This window comes from Haliotis asinina, chromosome 9 (assembly GCF_037392515.1).
Source record: "Haliotis asinina isolate JCU_RB_2024 chromosome 9, JCU_Hal_asi_v2, whole genome shotgun sequence".
In the NCBI taxonomy this organism is placed as follows: Eukaryota; Metazoa; Mollusca; class Gastropoda; order Lepetellida; family Haliotidae; genus Haliotis; species Haliotis asinina.
Genome location: NC_090288.1, coordinates 61,953,322 through 61,975,661, shown reverse-complemented (window position 1 = coordinate 61,975,661; position 22,340 = coordinate 61,953,322). Strand labels below are relative to the sequence as shown.

Genomic DNA, 22,340 nt, shown 5'->3' with positions numbered 1-22,340 from the left:
ATACTTCAGCATACTATGTTTTCTATTGAGGGCCTAATGTCACATTTCATGCCCTTTTACAAAAGTTATTTGGGATGTATTTTGGTAGGGGCAGTTATCATCCTTAAGGTGGGAACATATCTCCCAAACACATCTTTTCATCCCTGTGGAAAGCATGCATTTAGCTTTCCAACTGCTATTTAAGGTCAGAATAGTTTAAGTTAATCACAGTTGAATTTCACTGTCAAGGGGAATCCTTAGGAGAAGGCCTTTTTGTGAGTATGCTTTTGTTTCTTTAAAGGAAGTTAAATGAGTAATTTGTCAATTGATGGTGAAGGTATAAGAATAACTGTTTTGTTGTAATGTTTTATCTTGTACAAGTTTTGAGTTGCGTCATGGACATTATTTTCAGACGTTTATTATCTTAGATGTATTGATATGGCATATTGTTGGGTTATCACATGACTAGCAAGTAGGTATTTTGTTATTTATTTCAGGCTTAAGGGGAATTGCTCCTACATCTGATTTTATAACTCAAGTAGTAGCTTCCGTGATTCTGGAAGGTGACAAGACTTGTCATTTGTGCATCTACACGCCTGTGAACTGTTTCTGTGTTTATGGACCAGTTTCTGTCCTTGTGCTTATGGAAACCCAGTGACTTTGTGAACACTTTTCCTGTGGTTATGGAACTTTGTGTGGACTCATTATAATTGTTAGCCTTGCTATGTGGAAACTTTTGCCTAGTTATTGTTACATTGATTGTTATCATTCTCTTGTGAAGAGTTCCTCCCCTTTAAAAACAATCCAAAAGGAGGCTGTATGATAATAAATGTATGTAGCCTAAAAGGTTTGGTTTTCATTTGTGTCAATATGAGCTGATTATCCACAAGGTCTACTTTTGGTTTGTGACATTTGGGGGCTCGTCTGGGAGATGATGATTTTATCATCTTAAATAATACCATAAACCAAAATTCCAAAGGAGGAATAGTTTCAGCCATATTGTTGCATTTGAAAATAAAATCGACTTAGCAATAGACATGTCAACAAAAGACTTGGAAACACTTGTCAAAATGGGGGAAAAGATGGGTTTTACAGGGGAGGATTTGTCTGCCTTTGTGGAGAAGGAACGTCAGGTTATAACAGCTGGGAAAGAGAGGATCCAGCATGAGCATGAGCGTGAATTAGTCTTGCAATTAGAAAAAGAGCAATTGCTACTCGAAAGGGAGAAGTTACAGCGAGACGAGAGAGCTATGAGTAGGGCTCATGAGAAAGAAATGAAAGAGTTGGATATAAGTCAAGGCAGGCCTGATCATATTCCATTACCAGTAGAAAATAAATCTAAACCAAAATTAACTCCATTTGATGAGAGAAGGGATAATATGGACTCCTATTTGAATAGATTTGAGAGATATGCCACCTGTAATCAGTGGTTGGAGGAAGAGTGGGCCAATATCCTTAGTGCTTTGTTGACAGGAAAAGCTTTAGAAGTGTATTCCAGATTGGATTTTGATGCAGCAAATGATTATCAGTCCTTAAAGCAAGCTCTTCTGAGAAGATTTCGTCTAAATGATGAAGGTTTTAGAATGAAGTTTAGAAATGCAAAGATTGAAGCTGATGAATCATGTATACAGTTTATAGCCAGGTTACGGAACTACTTGAGTAGGTGGGTTGAATTAAGTGATACTGTCAAAACATATGATGGCCTATGCGACTTGTTGTTGAGAGAACAGTTCCTTATGACATGTAGTAGACCACTGTCAGTTTTCCTAAAAGAGAGGAAATTAAAGAATTCAGTGGAAATGGCTAATGTGGCTGATCAGTATGCAGAAGCACATGGAGGTCTCGGATCCAGTGAGTCTAGAGATAGAACCTATAATGGTAGAGGTGTTCAGAAGGATTCAAGTTCAAATGTGCATTCAGGGGCATCTGTCAGGCGTAGCTGCTACTTATGTGGTAAACCTAATCACTTATTTCGTGATTGTCCTGTAAGAAAACAGTATAAAAAGGAAACCTTCGTAGGGAATCAGAAATTGGGAGCAATCAAGGAAGTAACTGAATCAAGTTCAGTTGGGTCCTGTATGGATATGCGGACAAGATGTAGGTCAGGTCATGAAGTTGCATCTGAATGTGAGGTGATCCAAGGAAAGGATCTGCCACCTGCAGAAAAGGTGAATACAGTTGCAGAGGGGAAGGAGGCTAAGATGAATAGCCTACCAGTTGTGAGTTCAGTCTGTATAGCTGGAAACATGCCAGTTAAGACTGGCTTAGTTGAAGATTGTATTGTATCAGTGTTAAGAGATACTGGTTGCAGTACTGCAGTTGTAAGGAAATCTGTTGTCAACCCATCATCATTTAGACAGATCAGAAGGAAGTGCATTATGTTAGATGGTACAGTTCGAGAAGTCCCAACTGCAAGGATAAATGTAGACACACCATATTACGTGGGTTCAATTGAAGCCTTGGTTATGGACAGTCCTCTATATGATTTAGTCTTGGGTAACATTCCAGGAGTACGACAGCCAAATGATCCAAATGAATCATGGAATTTGCCGGGACATAAAAGTTCCATACAGCTAGCAGCAGTGGAAACAAGAGGTCAAAAGACTAAGAAAGAGAAACCTATTTCACCATTGAAAATTGCTGACTTAGATCTTGATGACATTACTCCAGGAACCATTGCGGAGCAACAAAACCTAGACTCATCTCTGTCATATATCAGGAAGAAATGTGGTCAAGGCTGTTACACTGACCGTAGTGGGAGCAAGATTGAATTTGTGCAACGAGCTCAGCTCTTGTATAGACAGTTTAGTTCACCTAAAGTGGAGAAAGGTCATTTGTTTACACAGTTAGTTGTTCCAAAGTTGTTTAGAAACAAGGTGCTTAAGCTAGCACATGACTCAACACTATCTGGTCACTTAGGAGTGAAGAAAAGCCTGGATCGAATTCGCTCTAAGTTCTTTTGGCCAGGGATGCAGGGAGATGTGCAACGATATGTAGCCTCTTGTGATGTATGTCAAAGAACAATTCAAAAAGGTAGAATTTCAAAAGTTCCACTTGGAGTTATGCCACTGATTGAGACACCGTTTCGAAGAGTAGCTGTAGACATAGTAGGTCCCATCTCGCCAGTAACTAACAAAGGCAATAGGTACATACTTACCATGATAGATTTTGCCACCAGATACCCTGAAGCTGTCCCATTACCTAGTATTGAGACTGAACGTGTTGCTGAAGCCATGCTAGAAATCTTTACGAGGGTAGGAGTTCCATTAGAGGTGCTATCAGACATGGGAAGTCAGTTCACTTCTAACATCATGAAAGAAGCAAGCAGGCTATTGTCAATCAAACAGAGCACAACAACGCCCTACCATCCTATGTGCAATGGGGCTGTGGAGAGGTTCAATGGCACATTGAAGGCTATGCTAAGAAGGATGTGTGCAGAAAAACCAAAAGATTGGGATCGTTATATTCCAGCACTATTATTTGCATATAGAGAGGTTCCACAAGAGAGCACAGGATTTTCTCCTTTTCAGCTTCTTTATGGCAGGACGGTGCGTGGCCCAATGAGTATTCTCTATGAACTCTGGACAAATGAGAAGACTGAACCAGATGTCAAGAGTACTTATCAATATGTGGTGGAATTGAGAGAGAGGCTAGAGGACACCTGTAAGTTAGCCAAGGCTGCTTTAGGAAAGGCGGCAAAGAAATACAAAAAGTACTATGATGCTCGGTCAAAGGACAGGCGATTCACTGTTGGAGATGAGGTATTAGTTCTCTTACCTACAGATCACAATAAACTGTTGCTTCAGTGGAAGGGTCCCTACAAGGTCTCTGCTGTTCGTGGTCAAGCAGACTATCAGGTACAGATGGAAGATAAGGAAAGAATTCTTCATGCCAATTTGCTCAAAAGATATGTGAAACGTGTGGAGGGGAATGAGGGTACAGCATGCACAGATGCACTGGATGACAATGTGAATAACATTACTAGAATGCCAACACTTGAACATGTTGCCACTGCTGTGGTGGAGATGGAAGATGAAGATCATGAAATCACCACTTTAGAACTACCTACATCACAAAGTTCTGAGAAATATACTGACGTTCAAATAGGCCCTCTGCTAAATGATGAGCAGAAGAAGGATCTACAAGACTTGTTAGAGGAATTTCAGTCAACCTTAACGGATATACCAGGAAGGACCGACTTGGTATACCATCAAGTCAAGCTTACCTCTGATGCTCCAGTGCGGTCAAAACCATATCCAGTGCCTCATGTTAGCAAAGAACATATTGATTTGGAGATACAGAAGATGATCAAGCTTGGGGTTATAGAACCTTCTACATCTCCTTATGCTTCTCCAGTTGTCCTGGTGCGTAAATCCGATGGCTCACTTAGATTTTGTATTGACTTCCGTAAATTGAATGCCATTACAGTCTTTGATGCGGAACCTCAACCTATTCCTGAAGAGCTGTTTACGAGATTGAGTACTGGAAAATATTTCAGTAAGCTGGACTTAGCCAAAGGGTATTGGCAGATACCCCTGGAGGAAGAAGCATGTGAGAAAACAGCTTTTGTAACCACTGAAGGACACTATCAGTTCAGAGTTATGCCGTTCGGTATGGTGAATGCTGCAGCAACATTTACCAGAATGATGAGAATACTGTTAGCAGAAATACCTAGCTTGGTAAATTTGATAGACGATATTTTGATCTACACGGAAACCTGGGAGGAACACTTGAAAGTCCTCCGACAGGTACTCACTAGTGTATGAGATGCCAAGCTAACACTTAGACCTACAAAATGTCAGGTAGGACTTGGGGAATTAGAATTTCTTGGACATGTCATTGGAAATGGTTCTCTGAAGCCTGTTCCTGCAAAAATCCAGAAAATTAGAGAAGCACCGGAACCAAGAACAAAGAAGGAACTTCGTTCCTTCATTGGTTTAGCAAGTTACTACCGCAAGTTCATCCCTGATTTTGCTGCAGTTGCTGTACCTTTGACAGACCTCACTAAGAAAAGTAGTTCTAATCATCTGCGATGGGAAGCAGCACAACAGAATGCATTTGATACGTTAAAGAGCAAGCTCTCCACTGATCCTATTCTGAAACTACCAGACTTTACAAAGACATTTTTCCTGCGAATTGATGCTTCAGATGTTGGAATTGGTTCTATTCTACTTCAGAAACATGGAGAACAATTGTTTCCGGTTGCGTATGCCAGTAGGAAGTTGTGCTGCGAGAGAGGAATTATGCGGTCATAGAACGGGAATGTTTGGCTCTTGTCTGGTCAGTTAAGAAATTTGGGACATACCTATTTGGTCAATCATTCGTTGTTGAAACGGATCATCAGCCACTAGCTTTCTTGTCAAAGGTGAAGTTGCAGAATGCAAGAGTCATGAGGTGGGCTTTGAGCTTACAACCATACAGATTTACCGTCACATGTATAAAGGGAAGTGAGAACCATGGGGCAGATTTTCTAAGCAGAGTTGCATGATTGCATAGTCATATGATCTACGGACATAACTTTCTATAAAAGAGCAAGATGTGTAAAATAGTATACTTCAGCATACTATGTTTTCTATTGAGGGCCTAATGTCACATTTCATGCCCTTTTACAAAAGTTATTTGGGATGTATTTTGGTAGGGGCAGTTATCATCCTTAAGGTGGGAACATATCTCCCAAACACATCTTTTCATCCCTGTGGAAAGCATGCATTTAGCTTTCCAACTGCTATTTAAGGTCAGAATAGTTTAAGTTAATCACAGTTGAATTTCACTGTCAAGGGGAATCCTTAGGAGAAGGCCTTTTTGTGAGTATGCTTTTGTTTCTTTAAAGGAAGTTAAATGAGTAATTTGTCAATTGATGGTGAAGGTATAAGAATAACTGTTTTGTTGTAATGTTTTATCTTGTACAAGTTTTGAGTTGCGTCATGGACATTATTTTCAGACGTTTATTATCTTAGATGTATTGATATGGCATATTGTTGGGTTATCACATGACTAGCAAGTAGGTATTTTGTTATTTATTTCAGGCTTAAGGGGAATTGCTCCTACATCTGATTTTATAACTCAAGTAGTAGCTTCCGTGATTCTGGAAGGTGACAAGACTTGTCATTTGTGCATCTACACGCCTGTGAACTGTTTCTGTGTTTATGGACCAGTTTCTGTCCTTGTGCTTATGGAAACCCAGTGACTTTGTGAACACTTTTCCTGTGGTTATGGAACTTTGTGTGGACTCATTATAATTGTTAGCCTTGCTATGTGGAAACTTTTGCCTAGTTATTGTTACATTGATTGTTATCATTCTCTTGTGAAGAGTTCCTCCCCTTTAAAAACAATCCAAAAGGAGGCTGTATGATAATAAATGTATGTAGCCTAAAAGGTTTGGTTTTCATTTGTGTCAATATGAGCTGATTATCCACAAGGTCTACTTTTGGTTTGTGACACTGTGCCCAGTCAAATATCAGTTTCTGTCATTTCTGGATACTTACATTAGATTCTTCACCAGACGGTTTGCAGAAACAATCTCCCCAAGACTACACTCAAATCTGCCCAGAAAGTCCTGTCAAAAACAATGGATTAAACTGAACCTAGTGAGCCAAATGATTTAATTTCCTCTCATTAAGTTAAACACAAGCCTCAAAACTGTATGCCGCCTGCTGTTACAACTTATTGGCAGCGTACTGAAGAACCAAACAGCAGATCCTGGCATGGCATACCAGTGACTGAGCCTGCCACCCTTCATCAAACATGTGATGTGGAGAATATGATAACCAAGAAATTTACACTGTGATAGGAATAGAAGGTCTACATACATGCTTCTTGAGGTCTGCACTGGCGGAGTCCACATCATATCTGAAGAAAACATAAACATGATATAACCGACCAGTAACTTTATGGGGCAGTGGTATGGCTTAGTGGTTAAGGCATTTGCTCGATATGTTGAAGACCTGGGTTTGATTCCCCACAAGGGCATATTGTGTGAAGCCCTTTCCGGTTGTCTGGAATACTGCTTAAAGCGGTGCAAAACCCAACTCACTCACTCACTGTAACTAATCACCATTAGAGCTCCAGTGTGTTAAATGAGATTTCAATGACATGACAAAAAAATTAGTAAGATAGAAAAGCATTTTTTTCAATAAATATAGATAACATGTTCAAATGTGGTGAACATCCAAAAAGTCTGACAAGATGCCATTCATCTTAAAGAAAAACTTGCTGCGATATTTTTTCAAGTCTTATTATTACATGGTTCACATTTGATTTCTCTGTTTCATTATTCAATTTACAAAATTCAAAATACAAATCTTCATTAAGTATGGATTTTGTGTAAGAAAAACAACATCTTTCCCATTGGTAAACCTGTCTCAGGTAGACACAAATTTTCAAGAGGTTACGGTACTCACATTTCAAACTTGAGTTTTTGGGCCTGCTCAAAGTAATACTGCATAACAAACTTGTGGACGAAGTCTGGGTTCAGGTTATTCCAAACAATTTCTGTTCGTCCAAACTGAAACATAATCATGCTTATGACAAACAGATGATGATGATACACTATTGGCATATTCGTAATGGACCTGCTTTGTGAGTTCTGTAATCATTAACCAAGAGCGTTAAGCCAATCTTCTAACCACATCATGTGAAGAAGTGTACCTTCACAGAGCTTACTGGTCAGATCTAAAATGACAAATAAGACTTCATACATGTTTGCCATTTAATACCCTAAGCAGCATTACTCCAGACGCTGGCTTAATGTTAGTTTGTCCCTCTGAATCAGAGAGCTGAGTGATACAATGTACACCATATTGTGTATTGACTGACAATACCACTGATATCACTTTACATTCGGGATGTTAAAATTCACTTGCATATTCGCTGAACCAAACTATAACTTTTCCTTTGCTGAATTCTCAATTCCCTAGAACTGAACACTGATGACTGTTATGGCCAACATCTACACTCTTGTCCTATTTTCAATCAATCTCTATCATTCAGTTTATAGTCACTCTTCTTTCTTGGTAGATTGCACCATTTTGTTTCGGAGTCAGAGGACTACCATGAATGAGTTGTTTCATTGCAGGGATTGAAGTTAATATTTTTTCAAGTGTGCCTCATGGGCACTGTCATGATAATTCAAGTGTGCCATTTCAATTTCAGGTGTGCCATAAATTCATGGTCTGCTAACCTAAACTTCAAAACATTACACGACTATTAATGATAAGCGGATATGATGCTGTAACATTTAAAATTAGATCATGAGTAATAAAACAATGTTAGGCATATATTTTTTTTATTTACTGTCCTCAAACTTTGAAAAGACATTGATGACTAGCTGGCTGTCTGACCTGTACACTTTATCATTAGTCATTGTTCATAACGCCACTTGGAGTCATGAAAGATAATAATGGTGAAAACATACTATAATGCACTTTGGCAAACAAGTCATGTGTGCCAGGAGGGCATGCTGGTAAGAATATAACCATAACCGTGCCATTTCAGGTTTAGCTGTGTCATCGGTCAAATGGCATTAATAATTTCAATTCCTGCATTGTGTTCACTGTAGTTACATTACCCTCAATTACCTTATATCATCAGCATTTCATTCTGTTGTCTCCATTGCCTGTGTTACTCGTTTGCGTCATTTTGTGTTGTGACCTCATCACTACTTGTGTTCCTTTGAATATAGCTCTTTTTATGCATAAACAAAATAATAACTTATTTATTTATTGTATTAAGCTCACCTGGTTATTATGTAGTATCTAACACTACACTCTTACTCAGTTATTCTAAAGTTGTAATTCACGCATTGATGGAGTGTATCAGTTCATTCCATATGGACCCGGAAGTGACTCAATTGTGATGTTTGCTAATGATCAGCTGTTAGTGTGAGAGAGATGTTGTAAACACCACAACATAGAGATATGTGCAACTTCACATTTACACTAAAACAGAGCAAAAATCACCAACATAGGAAAATAAACTTCCAGACCTGCAATAATTTCCTCTAAAACCCAAACAAATGCTCTGTAATGGAAACCTTATCATTTGAAATGGAAACAAAAACACTGAGAACGATTGCCAAACATACAAAATGGCAATCATTCACAGCATCCAAAAACAGCAGTCATAGCATCCTGTAATGGCATACATAGTGTATGACTGGGAAACTCTACGATTAAGCAGCTGGCCCACAAACAGATATGCAGCTGTACAAAGACAAGGTGGGAGAAGGATTACACTCACCTCTTTCCAGGCCTTCCTTGCATCCTGCACGAACAATACACACACTGAAACACAATGATACAGACTGTTACCAGGCACTTGTAGCAACTTCTGTGTTGAGATGGTTGGTGTGTCCTTTCATTTCAATTTAGGTTTCATGGAAAAATGCATTCCCTTCCCTAGTTACTTAAGTCACATCTTCCAACATAAACTGTGTTCTAATACAGCCCTTTCATGGTGCAAGTGTGCAGGATTCGTTACTGGCTGCAAACAGATTTAGCTGTGCAAACAGCAATGTTTAAAAAGTGATCATTCGCAAACCCTCAGTAAATACCCACATACTTCGTGAAAACTAGAACCTCTTGCACGATGAGCAAAGGTTTCTTCTACACAGAACTCAGTCATGTAATGACAGGCAGATCAATGGCATGTCTTTGCCTTTATGGTCAACGGATAAGCTACCCATATCAATGTCTTGTGTCACATCAACATAATTCATCAGCAAAGGAGGGATATTTGTTGCCCCACCTTCTATTGCTACAATGCTAGTTGCTGATATTGAGGTAAACATGAACTACCAAATTTATTCTTCGCATATTGATAAATGTGAAATGGGTGAAATGTACAGAATGTAGATTCATGGTAGCTTGGTTGTTTGGTTGCTTGCTTGCTTAGCACTGCACTCAGCATTAATCCAGTTATATGGCAGCAGTCTGCAAATAATTGAGTATGGACCAGACAATCCAGTGATCAACATCAGGAGCATTAATCTACACAATTGGGATCCGATGACATGTGGCTACCACGTCTGACCATCTGATACAGTTACATGCCTCTTATGAAATGCATGGGTTGTTGTAGACCAGTCTATCCCATATCTTCATGGGTAGGAAGAACAGTATCATGTATATATACACAATGCAGTATATATACAAATACAAATGTAGGATTCCTCAATAATCCTAACCTGCAACTATAACTAGCACCAAGAACCCACAGAAATAAGGAACATGAGCCAGCCAAGAACCATGACCCATTTGTTAAATGCTTTGGACTCACTGGTTTTTATTTTCTTATGTCGTCTCACATCCCTTGATTGTCCCCTATCATTATCATCAACGCCAGCTAATGAAGCTGTAATAAAGCTTTTTCATTGGCTACTCATTCATTGCCCATACGCTTAGCCGGCTCTTTGTTTATGGCTTATAAGCCCGATAGGTGTTAATTGCATGTGGTCAATGACTGAAGTTGTGCATTGCATATTGTCCTCAGCAGACAGACTGGCTGACATATAAGTGTCAATAAACCAGACAGTGAGTTTTCTCCGTGACAGAGTCTGCTTATCACAATCAACATGGGTTTTTTATGTAGCACGTAGATTATTTACTTATTTGTGTACACAACCAGGTTTATACTACAGCTCATGACCTCATACTCAGGTCTGGCATACTGTTTAAAGCTCGAACTCATTCACTGTGCATGCGTTATGGGCATGAAACCAGTTTTTTCCCCCAGCGCTTGGGGGAAAAATAGTGAATTGTGAATAGTGAATTTGTTCATAGGCTTTTTTTCATCATGTTTTTTTTTTTCAACTTTACAGGTTGAATTGGCATTTTTGATGATTTGTTTTGGTAAGTGCATACCAAAAGGTATTAGTATCTGCACAGTTGTGTTTAACATAGCATGTGGCCTTTAAGTCATTATCCACTGTTAAGTTGTGATGAATATTGCCTAAAGAGTGTATGCTCAAATCCACAATGTATCATTCACCTGAAGAATGAGTAAGAATAGCTCTAAAAAGATGTGTTTTATAAATAAAGAACCTAATACTCATCATCTTTGAGTGATGTGTGTCACTCCTAAGAGTTATTTTTACTGTAATCTAATGCAGTAATTCTGTCAACCATGTGATATGAGGCAGCGAATCAAATTACAGCAAAAGACACTGTCCTCTGGGTATGATTTGTTTCACTATGTTCATCTAGAAACGTACATTTTTTTAATTTGCTTGAAAAAACATAACATTGTTCATTAACATCATATTGTAATTCTGAAGTTACAAGCCATGACAATAGCATTAAATATTGTGTCCAAGCCTAAAACTGATGTGGCAAATACTGAAGAGCATTTCAAGAAAAGATGGAAATCTTACCCTTAACATTCTTATAGAAGGCAGTTTGACAATTTTTAGACACAAACATTTATTTTATTTGCTTTAAACATCATAATATTGCTTTTTGACAAGTTTGATATAAATGATATTTGAAAATGTATGTTGAAAAGTTAATAATTTCAAATCAGTAAAATGTGCTGGATTGAAATACACATTTTCAGACAATGAAAGATTTTACAGTTATTGGAACTATGGCTACAGTGCTTCGGTTCAATTCATCTGACACCTAAGTTTTGACTTTCAATGACTTTTATTTCCATTTCGATTCAACATTTGAGTGTTGTTCTGTGTTTAAACATCATATTTTTATTGGCTTGAAAAAGATTCCATCATTTGCATTCCTGATTTCCTAGTCAAATCTTGAAAAAAGTATTATTTACTAAACTCTGAGAATTAAAAGAAATGTGATGTTTTTACTTGCATGAAGAATCAACTCAAAAATGACCAAATCAAGGTTTAAAATTGAAAAATCGAATTGAGGTCTGGGCGAATCATTGCAGCCCTACGTGAAACTATGTATGTTTTTGATGTGGCTACAGCTCTTGTCAGTGGAGTTGACAGCAGTGTGTGAAGACTCACAATGCCTTGAACCACTGTATCTGCCAAGAGTGTAACTGTCACACTCAAGAGTACTTTATAGTGCGTGAGAGAGTGAGTTTAGTTTTACGCCGCACTCAGCAATGTTCCAACTATATGGCGGCGGTCTGTGAATAATCAAGTCTGGACCAGACAATCTACTGATCAACAACATGAGCATTGACCTGTGCAATTGGGAACCGATGACATGTGTCAACCAAGTCAGCAAGCCTGACCACCCAATCTCATTAGTCGCCTCTTACGACAAACATAGTCGCCTTTTATGGCAAGCATGGGTTGCTGAAGGCCTATTCTAACCCGGACCTTCACGGGTCACTTTGTCATGCAAAGTTAGAGTACAACCGTATAAATATCACAATATGCCATAAAAACTTTAAAAATCTGTATGTCACACTCTAATGATAATCATGGCTGAGTCAGACTCATAGTCAGAAATGATATTTTCAATATGGCTGCTACAGTCACAGATGTACAGAGATGTGAAAATGCAATGATCAACCACAGATGAACAAATACATGAACTGATGGACTCGGTGTCACAACATATGCTCTCATGACTTTCAGTGTGGCCATCTCAAAATGGACAGGATCAGTTAACATTTCTCCATTCAAGTAATTCATTTCCTGTCACAGACAGAATGGCCCAAAATGTGTCAATGTTCCTTCCACCAAACACAAAAGCAGTTGCATAAGCTTACTGATAAACAGAATGTAGTCATTACATGCTCTATAATCCACAAACAGGTCAGAACATTTAACATGAGCAATACAGGCTGGCTTGCCAAGTGAAGGACACAGTCTACAGGCACTGCAGCCGAGATGACAGGAGTTGGGTCATAGTGACCCGGCACAAGGACTCAAATAACAAAACATTTTAGTGGTGTGGGTGAGCATCTTAGTAGTCCTGCTTTTGCTTGTCACACTCATGGTGAGCTGAAAGGAGACAGCGTTTGATGTCATGTTCAAGATTGTTGCACCTGACTGTGCGTGCATGTGAAATCATCTGTGCATGTTAACATGTGCATGCATGCAAGGGCTGTAACAATTCAGTTCGATTCATTGAAAATCAAATCTGACACCTAAGTTTCAATTACGCTAACCATTATCACTATTTCTTTTGATAAATGAGTGTTTTTCTGTGTTTAAAATCACAGTTACATCATTTACATTCCTGATTTCCTAGTCATATCTTTGAAAAGTTTTTGAACAATTGAATCAAATATGATCAAATTGAGGGTCCAATATCAAAAACTGAATCGAATCAAGGTCTGGGTGAATTGTTGCTGCATGTGTATGAGTCAGTTAGTAGTGCTTGGCTGCTGATATACAATGACAAAGCACAACTTGCATACACAACCCAGACTAAGTACTGGGATCCTCAGTCAACAAGGTTTTACTCCAAGAACCAGGCAGGGTAACAACATGTTTTAACACCCTCAAGTATGATGTGCTTTGGCATTGCACCATTCTTTCTTCAAACAGACGCTTTATCCATCAGACTAATGGTGACAGCCGTATTTCGATTTTGTACAAGGGTCCAATGTGTCTGCAGGCATGATATGACTTCAATGCTTTTGAGTCATAGTGTGTGACGTGAAGCCTGGTGTCTGCAGGCATGGTATGGCTGGAATACTTCTGTCTGACTATGTGCAAATCAGTGGTTGAGGGCATGAGCACTTTTCTATGAGCATGGGGCATGATCACTTACAAATGAACTACTAACTCACAACATAAAAGCACTAATATCAACTGGTGCCTTGGCTTTTTGCATACACCCTGGCTGTCACTGGTCATCAAACAAGATCATGCAAGGTTGTTTTCATTTGAAGGAAGAAAATGTAATTATTACTATACAGTCTAAAACTCCACATGGTTTAGATGAAAATAATTCTGTATAACCACACTACTGACTGTAGATTACTCACTGTAATTTTCTGTTGTTGCCACAAAGTTCAGACATGACATTTTTCAAACAAAACAAAATACACACTTTTCTACCAACATCTCCATAATGTGTATCAACAGTTCTGGTCGGGGTTGACAGTTAATGTCAGTTTTAGATGACACAAAAACAAGAAGGGTGATTTATTTGTTATAGATCACTGTACTGTTTGGTTATTGAGTAGCCAAATGCAATGATTTACTACAGCTGCGACAAATTCACTATATATGAGTGAGTGAGTGAGTTTAGTTTTACGCTACACTCAGCAATATTCCAGCTACATGGCGGCAGTCTGTAAATAATCGAGTCTAGACCAGACAATCCAGTGATCAACAACATGAGCATCGATCTGCACAATTGGGAACCGATGACATGTCAACCAAGTCAGCGAGCCTGACCACCCGATCTCGTTAGTCGCCTCTTACGACAAGCATAGTCGCCTTTTGTGGCAAGCATGGGTTGTTGAAGGCCTATTCTAACCCGGACCTTCACGGGTCTCACTATATATGAGGAAGACATGATACAAAGCACAAATATTTGTTAAAAAGCATGTATATTCAGAAACAGAAATATTAACAAGCCAGCAGTTAACGTATTATTCATCATATTCACTGAAATACTTACAGAAAATGTATTTGACATGTTTTGTCCATGTTCACAACATTAATTTATCATGATGATGTCCACTGACAACATTACTGTCAAATTATATATAGAAGTCAAACTAAATATGCTTTATTGGTTCAACTTCTTTATTATACAAGGTCACTGTTCGAGACAGTTTCAAGACAGTTCCTAGTCTCTTCTTCACCTGAAGACAACAACAACTTCACCTGAAGAAGAGATTAGGAACTGTCTCGAAACGTTGTGACCTTGTATAATAAAGAAGTTGAACCATAAAGTGTATTTAGTTTGATTCCACCAACTTCTAAATACCTTTGAAACAACTTATATATAGAAGTGTTGGTATATTCCTTCCTGGCCTGCAGATATTCCATTTTAAATACTTCATTTTGATAAGTAACACTCCAAATCAAGTTAAAAAACCTCCTGTATAATTTATAAACAAGTTCATGTTATGTATCACAAAATGAACTCATAAACAAATATGGTTCAATTCACCAATTCCTACAGCCCTACTGTTCACTGTTCTGCTTATTTGTGATTACAGTACTAACCCCCAAACTTCCTTAATCTCCTTGTAACTCAGAAAGGGGGTAAATTGTGAGTGTTGACAATGGCTACCAAATTGCCTCTGAATAATAATGACAAACAATCACATGATTTGAAGGAGATGGTCACACAGTAGGGAATAGGTATAAGACATAATAATTCCATCTGAACTCAAAATTACAAATTTAATTATGTCAGTTATCTGTTGAACTTACTTGGATCTGACTTTGAAAATACATCAGCATCTATGAGTTTCCTGAAAAGAAAATGAGGCATGATTAGATATTTGTTCAGAAAAAAAATGGATTCAAATAAGCACGATACACATTCTCAAATTGTCCACAGACATGCAAAAAGAGCCATGAGGCTCTGTAGCTCATAAAAATTTTCCCTGTCATTTATATTGTGTTAGTAACAACTTCACAGATTCACGTTCATGATAATAAAGTTGATCATGTCTAGTTTGATGTCATAACAAGTAAAAAGGCTGTGAGTAAACAGAAGGAATATCAGGGAATTGTTTGTGGTAAGGGACTTGTAGCTAGCTGGAACAGTTTGATAGACACATCTGAAAATTGTGCATCACCATCATCATCATCATCATCATCATCATCATCATCATTTCTTAAGTTCTAAATGTTGAATGTGGACTATGATTTATGGATATACAACTTCTTTTATTCAGTGAGTGCAACATTTCGACATAGATACTAATGTCGTTGTCAAGAAAATGGTCCTGGCATCAACAGATCATCCTAAGTTTCATGAATACAAGTTTTGTGAAACTCAAAGGGATACTAATCTGATGCTCTTTCATAGGGTCATTACTATAGACCGTACTGAATTGCTGTCCACAGAACACACGACCCTTTCATCAGTATCAATGTATCACTGTCATTCATTTACAATCTCTCTATTTCTCCCTTCATTTCTTGTTATGGCTTCATCTGTTATACATCTTCTTTCCATAAATCTTCTTTTCCTCTTCTTCATTCTTTTCACACCACCTTTATTTTCTTTGCATATGTATCTCTTCCAAACATTTCTCATACTCTAATGTTTTATCACCTGTTTATGAAATAGATGGGTGACGATATTTCTTCTTTTTAACTGCATTTTTGGGTACTTGACCTTGTTTTTAAGAATGAATGAAAACAGACAATGAGTGAAATGAGAGTGTTTGATTTCAGTAAGGAAAGTGTTGACAGTACACTCACTGAACTTGAAGACAACTAAACTGTACTTTTGTACACAATGATGGTACAATGTCACTCAGTCTGGCCAACTAGGGAACACCTCAGTGTGTGCACAGTATTCAGTGCTCACAGTCACTACACAGCACAAGCAGTTTGTGACTTATCATTCGAAGTAATATGGTATAACAGGAAAACTTTTGAGGGTCACTGGGAAAAAACCTGTTAGTTTTTGGGACAGGATGGCAATGTTGTTGACCTTACAACACCATTATCACAAAGTAGATTTAATTGCTTGATCCCAATCAGATCAGTTAGATTTTCTTGAGCGAGTAAATTTGGTTTTACGCTGCACTCAGCAGTATTCCAGTTATATGTTGGCGGTTTGTAAGTAAATGAGTCTGGATAAGACAATCCAGTGATCAACAGCATGAACATCGATCTGTGCAACTGGGTACCAATGACATGTATCAACCATGTCAGTGAACCTGACCATCTGATCCATTAGTGGCCTCTTACGACAAGCCTTTCATGGAAACCATTTCGTTGCTATAGACCCACTCTACCCTGCACCTTCACAGGTATAGATTTTCCTGATAAAATATTGTTTGAAGAAATCTTCTTCACATGCACACACACACACACACCTCCAATGATAAATACTTCTGTGTATGTAGATTTCAATACTACAGTATTAGCTGCAAGTGAAAAAAACGCTATTTAGTGGAAACATGATAAGGTTATTTCAGTATTAACTTTTAGGCTGTTGTTTCAGAGATTACCATTTCAGAGGATTTAAAAAAGACCTCACCTCTATCATTCTCATGTCCCAAACTCATATTTCCTAAATAATGTTGTTCATTACATTTTATCAATTCAAATGAATCTGCATTTTGTTTAATTCATCCATAAAATCACCATTGCTGTGGTGCTTATCTGCAACGCTTCCTAATATTTCCTACCACATCATGCATATTTCCTAGTCATATATACACTGACATAGCTGTTATCTGGAGCTTTGTGTTCAGGGCTATTCTCGTATTGCTTGCAAAGTGACAACAATCAGAAGATAAAAGAATGAGGATCTGTCTCAAACAAAAGATTACAATAAGGAGGTAGAGCCAAACTGTCAAATGTTTTTGTTTTGGATAAATGAATAGAAGACTTATAGCATGAAGATATCAGTGAACCTCAATATTAAGCACAGAAATAAACTGCACAGTATCCCTTCAGAGATTTCAGGAAAATGAACAAGTAATAAACTTCCTAGGTCAATAAAATGCATGTGTTTTTGCAGTTATGGTAGGCATAGTCTTATACACAGAGAGATGATAAGGAATATATGCGTATACTTTGGAATAACTGCATGCTATTGATGGATTTCTATTTTTAGTACCTACGAGGGCGAACATATCCGGGCTCATATTTTTTAGAAAAATGTCACTTTGTCATGGTGACGTGATGTCATGAACAATGCCATGATGACACAGTTCTTCTGTGAAACTGCGTTCTACATGCAGTGAAGGTGGGTAGCCAGCTCATGTTTGAAAGTAGATTGGGGTTATTTTCCTGAATTTAAGGACAGGTAATAAACAGAATATTAAATTTGTGTCCATGACATACTATGTTTACAACACTCGTGCCTAAATACTGGTATCTCCCTCACTCTTGTTCTGGAAATACCAACGTTTAGGCACTCATGTCGTAAACACAGCATAACATGGGAACGAATATAATATCCTCTATAAAAAACAGTTTGAACACAAATGCTGAACACAAAACCCGTTGAAGTCCAAAAACAAGCACATTTGTATAAAGTAAAGTAACAACTGATCCATTTAGGGATGGGTACAGGACAGTACATACACAGACTTCAAACAAAACTATTGATTTTAGCTCCCCAACAGAAACGAACATGTTGAAGTCTGATATAACCACACGCTGACCTCGAATTCTGAAATTATAAATAAAGTTAGTTCATATGAATAAACTCGTATTCCAGCCAAGGCCTACATCGAGTTTATACGGCGAGTGCATTTTCTTTGACGCACCTTTCCGCAAGAAATTTGAGCGGAACGGTTTAAGGCAAAATCAAGACTGAAAACCCAACCTATCGACTGATATTTTTGCAGGTTTTGTTAAAACAAACATTCATCGTAAAAGCGGGACACTTGCCTCCAACAAAACACACTCATTTTATTTCTGACAAGTCTTGAAACATATATACCCCCCTTGACTGCCGGCCATTGTGGATATGTAAATGAGAGGTTGCATAAAAAACGGAATCCATGAAAACGGACCATGACGCTCTGCAGTAGGCGGGAGGGGAAACGAACCGTTAGTGGTTTATATCATTTTGTGGATGGTACATTTCAGGTTCCGAGATGTCTTGAGACCTACAATGTCATTTCTAGATGTTTTTGTGTTGGATAGGTGTGCATAGTGTTCTTATTATCCAAATGGGAAAGGTTTTTTTTTTCAGACATGACATTACCATGGTGTCACATGTCTCATGCTACTACTTGGATTAAGACTGAAGTTCCTATAACGTTGGAAGCCTAGGGAATAAGTCAGTGGTGAAAATCAGGGTTCAAATTCCAATTTGTGAAGTCCATTTCTGGTGTCGGCCGTCTAGATAGTCCTGGAATATCGCTGAACACCGGGGAGTGAAACGGACCTCCATCACTCACTCACTTCGAATACGTAAGGTACACACGCGTGTTATTGGTAACGTATTAGAATATGTGCCATTTACACATGTTTGACACATATTTTCGGAGAGTTATTCACCATCTGCCAAGCTTTCTAATATGCGACATTTTAGGAAGACTTCTGTATGGGGAAGAGCCGTATTATTTCAGTTGACTTTATTAAATATTTGGTGGACGTCCTGCCCTATCGTCTATAATGTCCCTCCCCTCTAGCGATAACCTAGCCCCAAGTTAAGTGTAAATATACGACCCTTCCTCCATTAAACAGTGATGCGTATAGTTAGTTATTATGTTTATATAATTGTATGTATGGATATGAATCTAAGAATGTTATGCGTAATTAGTGCTCAAATAATTCTCGGTACTTGATGTTATGTTTTATAGAGCTATATATGTGTGGAAGTGAACGTATGATGTTTACGTCGTTTCGTGAAACTGTAGCTGTGGTATTTAGGAGACATCTTGCATGTACCATGTCCCCGCTTAACCACCTCCGACTTGTATTTACTGAAGCGTAATTAAAAACGTTTTTCGTTGTGTTAGTTTTGTTAAGTCAATTGTTGGGCCTCCCCTGTTAACCTTCTGGGAGAGGGATTTGAAGTGAATGTGCCCGCATATGAAACACTATCAAATTATTCTTGATGAAATACAATCCCAAGAGCGTGTGTCATACAGTTTTTCTTATCTTGGAAATACATGCACCGATTTGTTGAATATGTCTTCTTTCGGCGTCATGTAACTTGCGTAATGGCGCCACTCTATTACTGAAGGATAGGATATTGTATGGTGTAGACATGTAGAACGTAGAGGAAATGAAACATTTGAATGAATCAGTGAATAAATCCTAATTTGGAAATATGTCAACTTTACAAAGTGCATGAAAGTGAAAACTGTCATCTCGTAAGACCCACTATGTATACTACACGCACACTGCCATTATGATAATGGTGTAGAATTATAATTACTTACAGTGATTCATTTCGTTTTAGAGTAATCAATGTAATTTTAAGAGTTCAGTGAATGGTGCGATGATATGTGGGATCCTGAAATGTCTACAAACGATGAAGAAATGCCTTAAGTTCAACATATGTCATATTTGGGATTTGCCTTAAGTTCGTTTCCCCGCAACCACAGTCAATTTATCGCTAACCGTTTTAGTGCGATTCCACTTTTTGCTTAACCAATCAAAATGTCCGTCAAGTGGTGAAAAACGGGGGGTGGTTCTGTATCAGGGCTTATATAAAATAAAGTGAATGGATGTTAGTGGATGTAAGTATGCCGTTTTGAAAATGAGTGTTTGTTTTAGCAATCCGTGCACCTGTTCTAGTCGATAGGCTGGATTTTTGCCTTAAACCGCTGTACATATCTGTACAGCGCACTGTGCGTCAAAGAAAATTCACTCGCCGGCTAGACATCGAGCACACCTTGGTATAGTGCGAAGTCGTCTAGTTATATGCTGGACTAAAATAAAGTGAAACAGGTGCATTGTCGTTCCTTTTTGTGTGTAGTTTATAGTTGTTGGTTCATTTCTGTGGTTGGTAATAGTTACTCGTTGGTATACACTATCAGCTTTTGCATCTCAACGACGAAAAAATCAGCTTCAAGTGTGTTTCGAAACAATAACACGGAAGTGCATTGCGAAATTAGGTGACGTGCTCAATGGAAATGTCAAATGGAAATATTCTTGGATGTCTGACATCAACAGCGAAGACTGAAACGTCTGAAACTACGAGTTCAAAGAAAAATAATTAAAACTAGATGTAGCTGACAAATCCTGAGATTTCAAAGGCTCATATCTGGATATTAAACAAGATATCAACCTTCAAAGTCCCGTGTCGAAAATTTTGTAAACAAGTTCTCAAGCAGACGAATTTTCAAACTTGCCTGCCACATGTGAAGAGCAGGTGAATGTCTTGCATTAGTATCTCGGTTTTATAGATTGGATGTGAAACAGAACACACTTACCGACATGACACTGATAATTCCACTAGGGTAGCTGGTGCAGCACCACTACCAGGTTGAAATGTTGCCGCGTCCGCCATGTTTCACGTTGTCTGACGGGATTGCTGTAATAGCGCTGCGTCACGTGATCAAGCAGCATTTTTCGGACCCGGACATTTGTTGAGACTAATCTCGACACAACTATCCACAAATCATGATAGTTGAAAGCAAAGTGACTCTCCTCCTGATAAACAATGAATGTAAAGCAATGCTTCTATATGAATATAATCCTTCTGCCATTTCGAATCAAGAGTACCTATAACCATGGATTATCTACAACATATATATAGTTATATAGCCCACCTCATATAACACCGAGAGCCATCGAATGCTAAATTAGTTTAATTTCTGCAACTAAAATAAGAACCAGCAGGATGCCTTAGTGTCATCTTGTTACTTAAGATCCCATTTATCAGCGCGTGGTAATGTCATAATGCCAAAGGAACAGTGCAACGGGGTTATTTCAAAACAGTTTTTTGTCGAAGACAGACAATGTAAAGGTGCGTAAGTACGTTGAAAATAACAATGTGATGTGAGCATTAAGCATACATGAAAATTACTTAGGATTACTATATGCAGGGAGACTATATATATGTTGTAGATTATCCCTGTTATGTGGAATCATTTTGAGATGCACAATCATCAACTTAGTAACAAGATCCAGTAGATAATGAAGATGGCGCCAGTATGTAACTTATATCCGTCTTTCTTCCAGATCGAATACAGTTCTACTCAAGCTTGGAATGTGTTTGTAAAATCTAGATTGCCTCAACTCCCAGAAATTAAGGACTGTTCTTGATTCCATTTGATTTTGTTTCGCAGATGAAAACCTGCGACTACAGGTGCCAGTCTACTCTCATATCGGTCTGAACTTAAAGAGAGCATGACATGTATTCAGTAGGCACTGTCTGGTGTCCCCGTGCTATAACTGTATTATCACTCATTCAGTCACTGAATACAGTGCACGAGTGAGTGAGTTTTACGACCTACTAAGCAGTATTCCAGCTATATGGCGGCGGTATATTAATAGTCGAGTCAGGACCAGACAATCCAGTGATCAACAGCAAGACTATCGTTCTACCCAACTGGGTTACGATGACCTGTCAACCAAGCAAGCGATCCTGACCACCTGATCCCTTTATTCGCTTCTTACGACAAGTATGGATTGCAGAAGATCAAATCTAACCCGGATCTTCATTAACCCACTGCATGAGTGTTAATTGCATGCAAGATGACGAGTATAGACATAGTCCACAAGTTGGTTTCGTATATATTTGTAAGTTAAGGTGTTAAAAATAAGGGTTCCGCAACGGTGTTACGGAAAGGGCGAAACACAAATACAACACCACATAATG

The 22,340-nt window shown here is 38.3% G+C and overlaps 2 protein-coding genes across 2 annotated transcripts in view; one reads left to right on the top strand and one right to left on the bottom strand.

Moving 5' to 3' along the window:
* LOC137295828 (copine-8-like) overlaps positions 1-21,057 on the bottom strand; it is a 50,145-nt gene extending 29,088 nt beyond the window's left edge. Inside the window, exons 1-6 of the mRNA XM_067827382.1 lie at positions 20,950-21,057; positions 15,296-15,336; positions 9,217-9,260; positions 7,380-7,483; positions 6,789-6,828; positions 6,465-6,535 (exon numbers count right to left, since the gene is read on the bottom strand). Of these exons, the coding sequence (XP_067683483.1) occupies positions 6,465-6,535; positions 6,789-6,828; positions 7,380-7,483; positions 9,217-9,260; positions 15,296-15,336; positions 20,950-21,026 (377 nt within the window). The 5' untranslated portion in view covers positions 21,027-21,057. The remainder of the gene's footprint in view (positions 1-6,464; positions 6,536-6,788; positions 6,829-7,379; positions 7,484-9,216; positions 9,261-15,295; positions 15,337-20,949) is intronic.
* On the top strand, positions 1,050-5,234 carry LOC137296472 (uncharacterized). Its single transcript, XM_067828261.1, has 3 exons — positions 1,050-2,198; positions 3,510-4,727; positions 4,860-5,234. The coding sequence occupies exons 1-3, from the start codon at positions 1,050-1,052 to the stop codon at positions 5,232-5,234; spliced, it is 2,742 nt and encodes a 913-aa protein (XP_067684362.1).
* Positions 21,058-22,340: the final 1,283 nt, after the last annotated feature.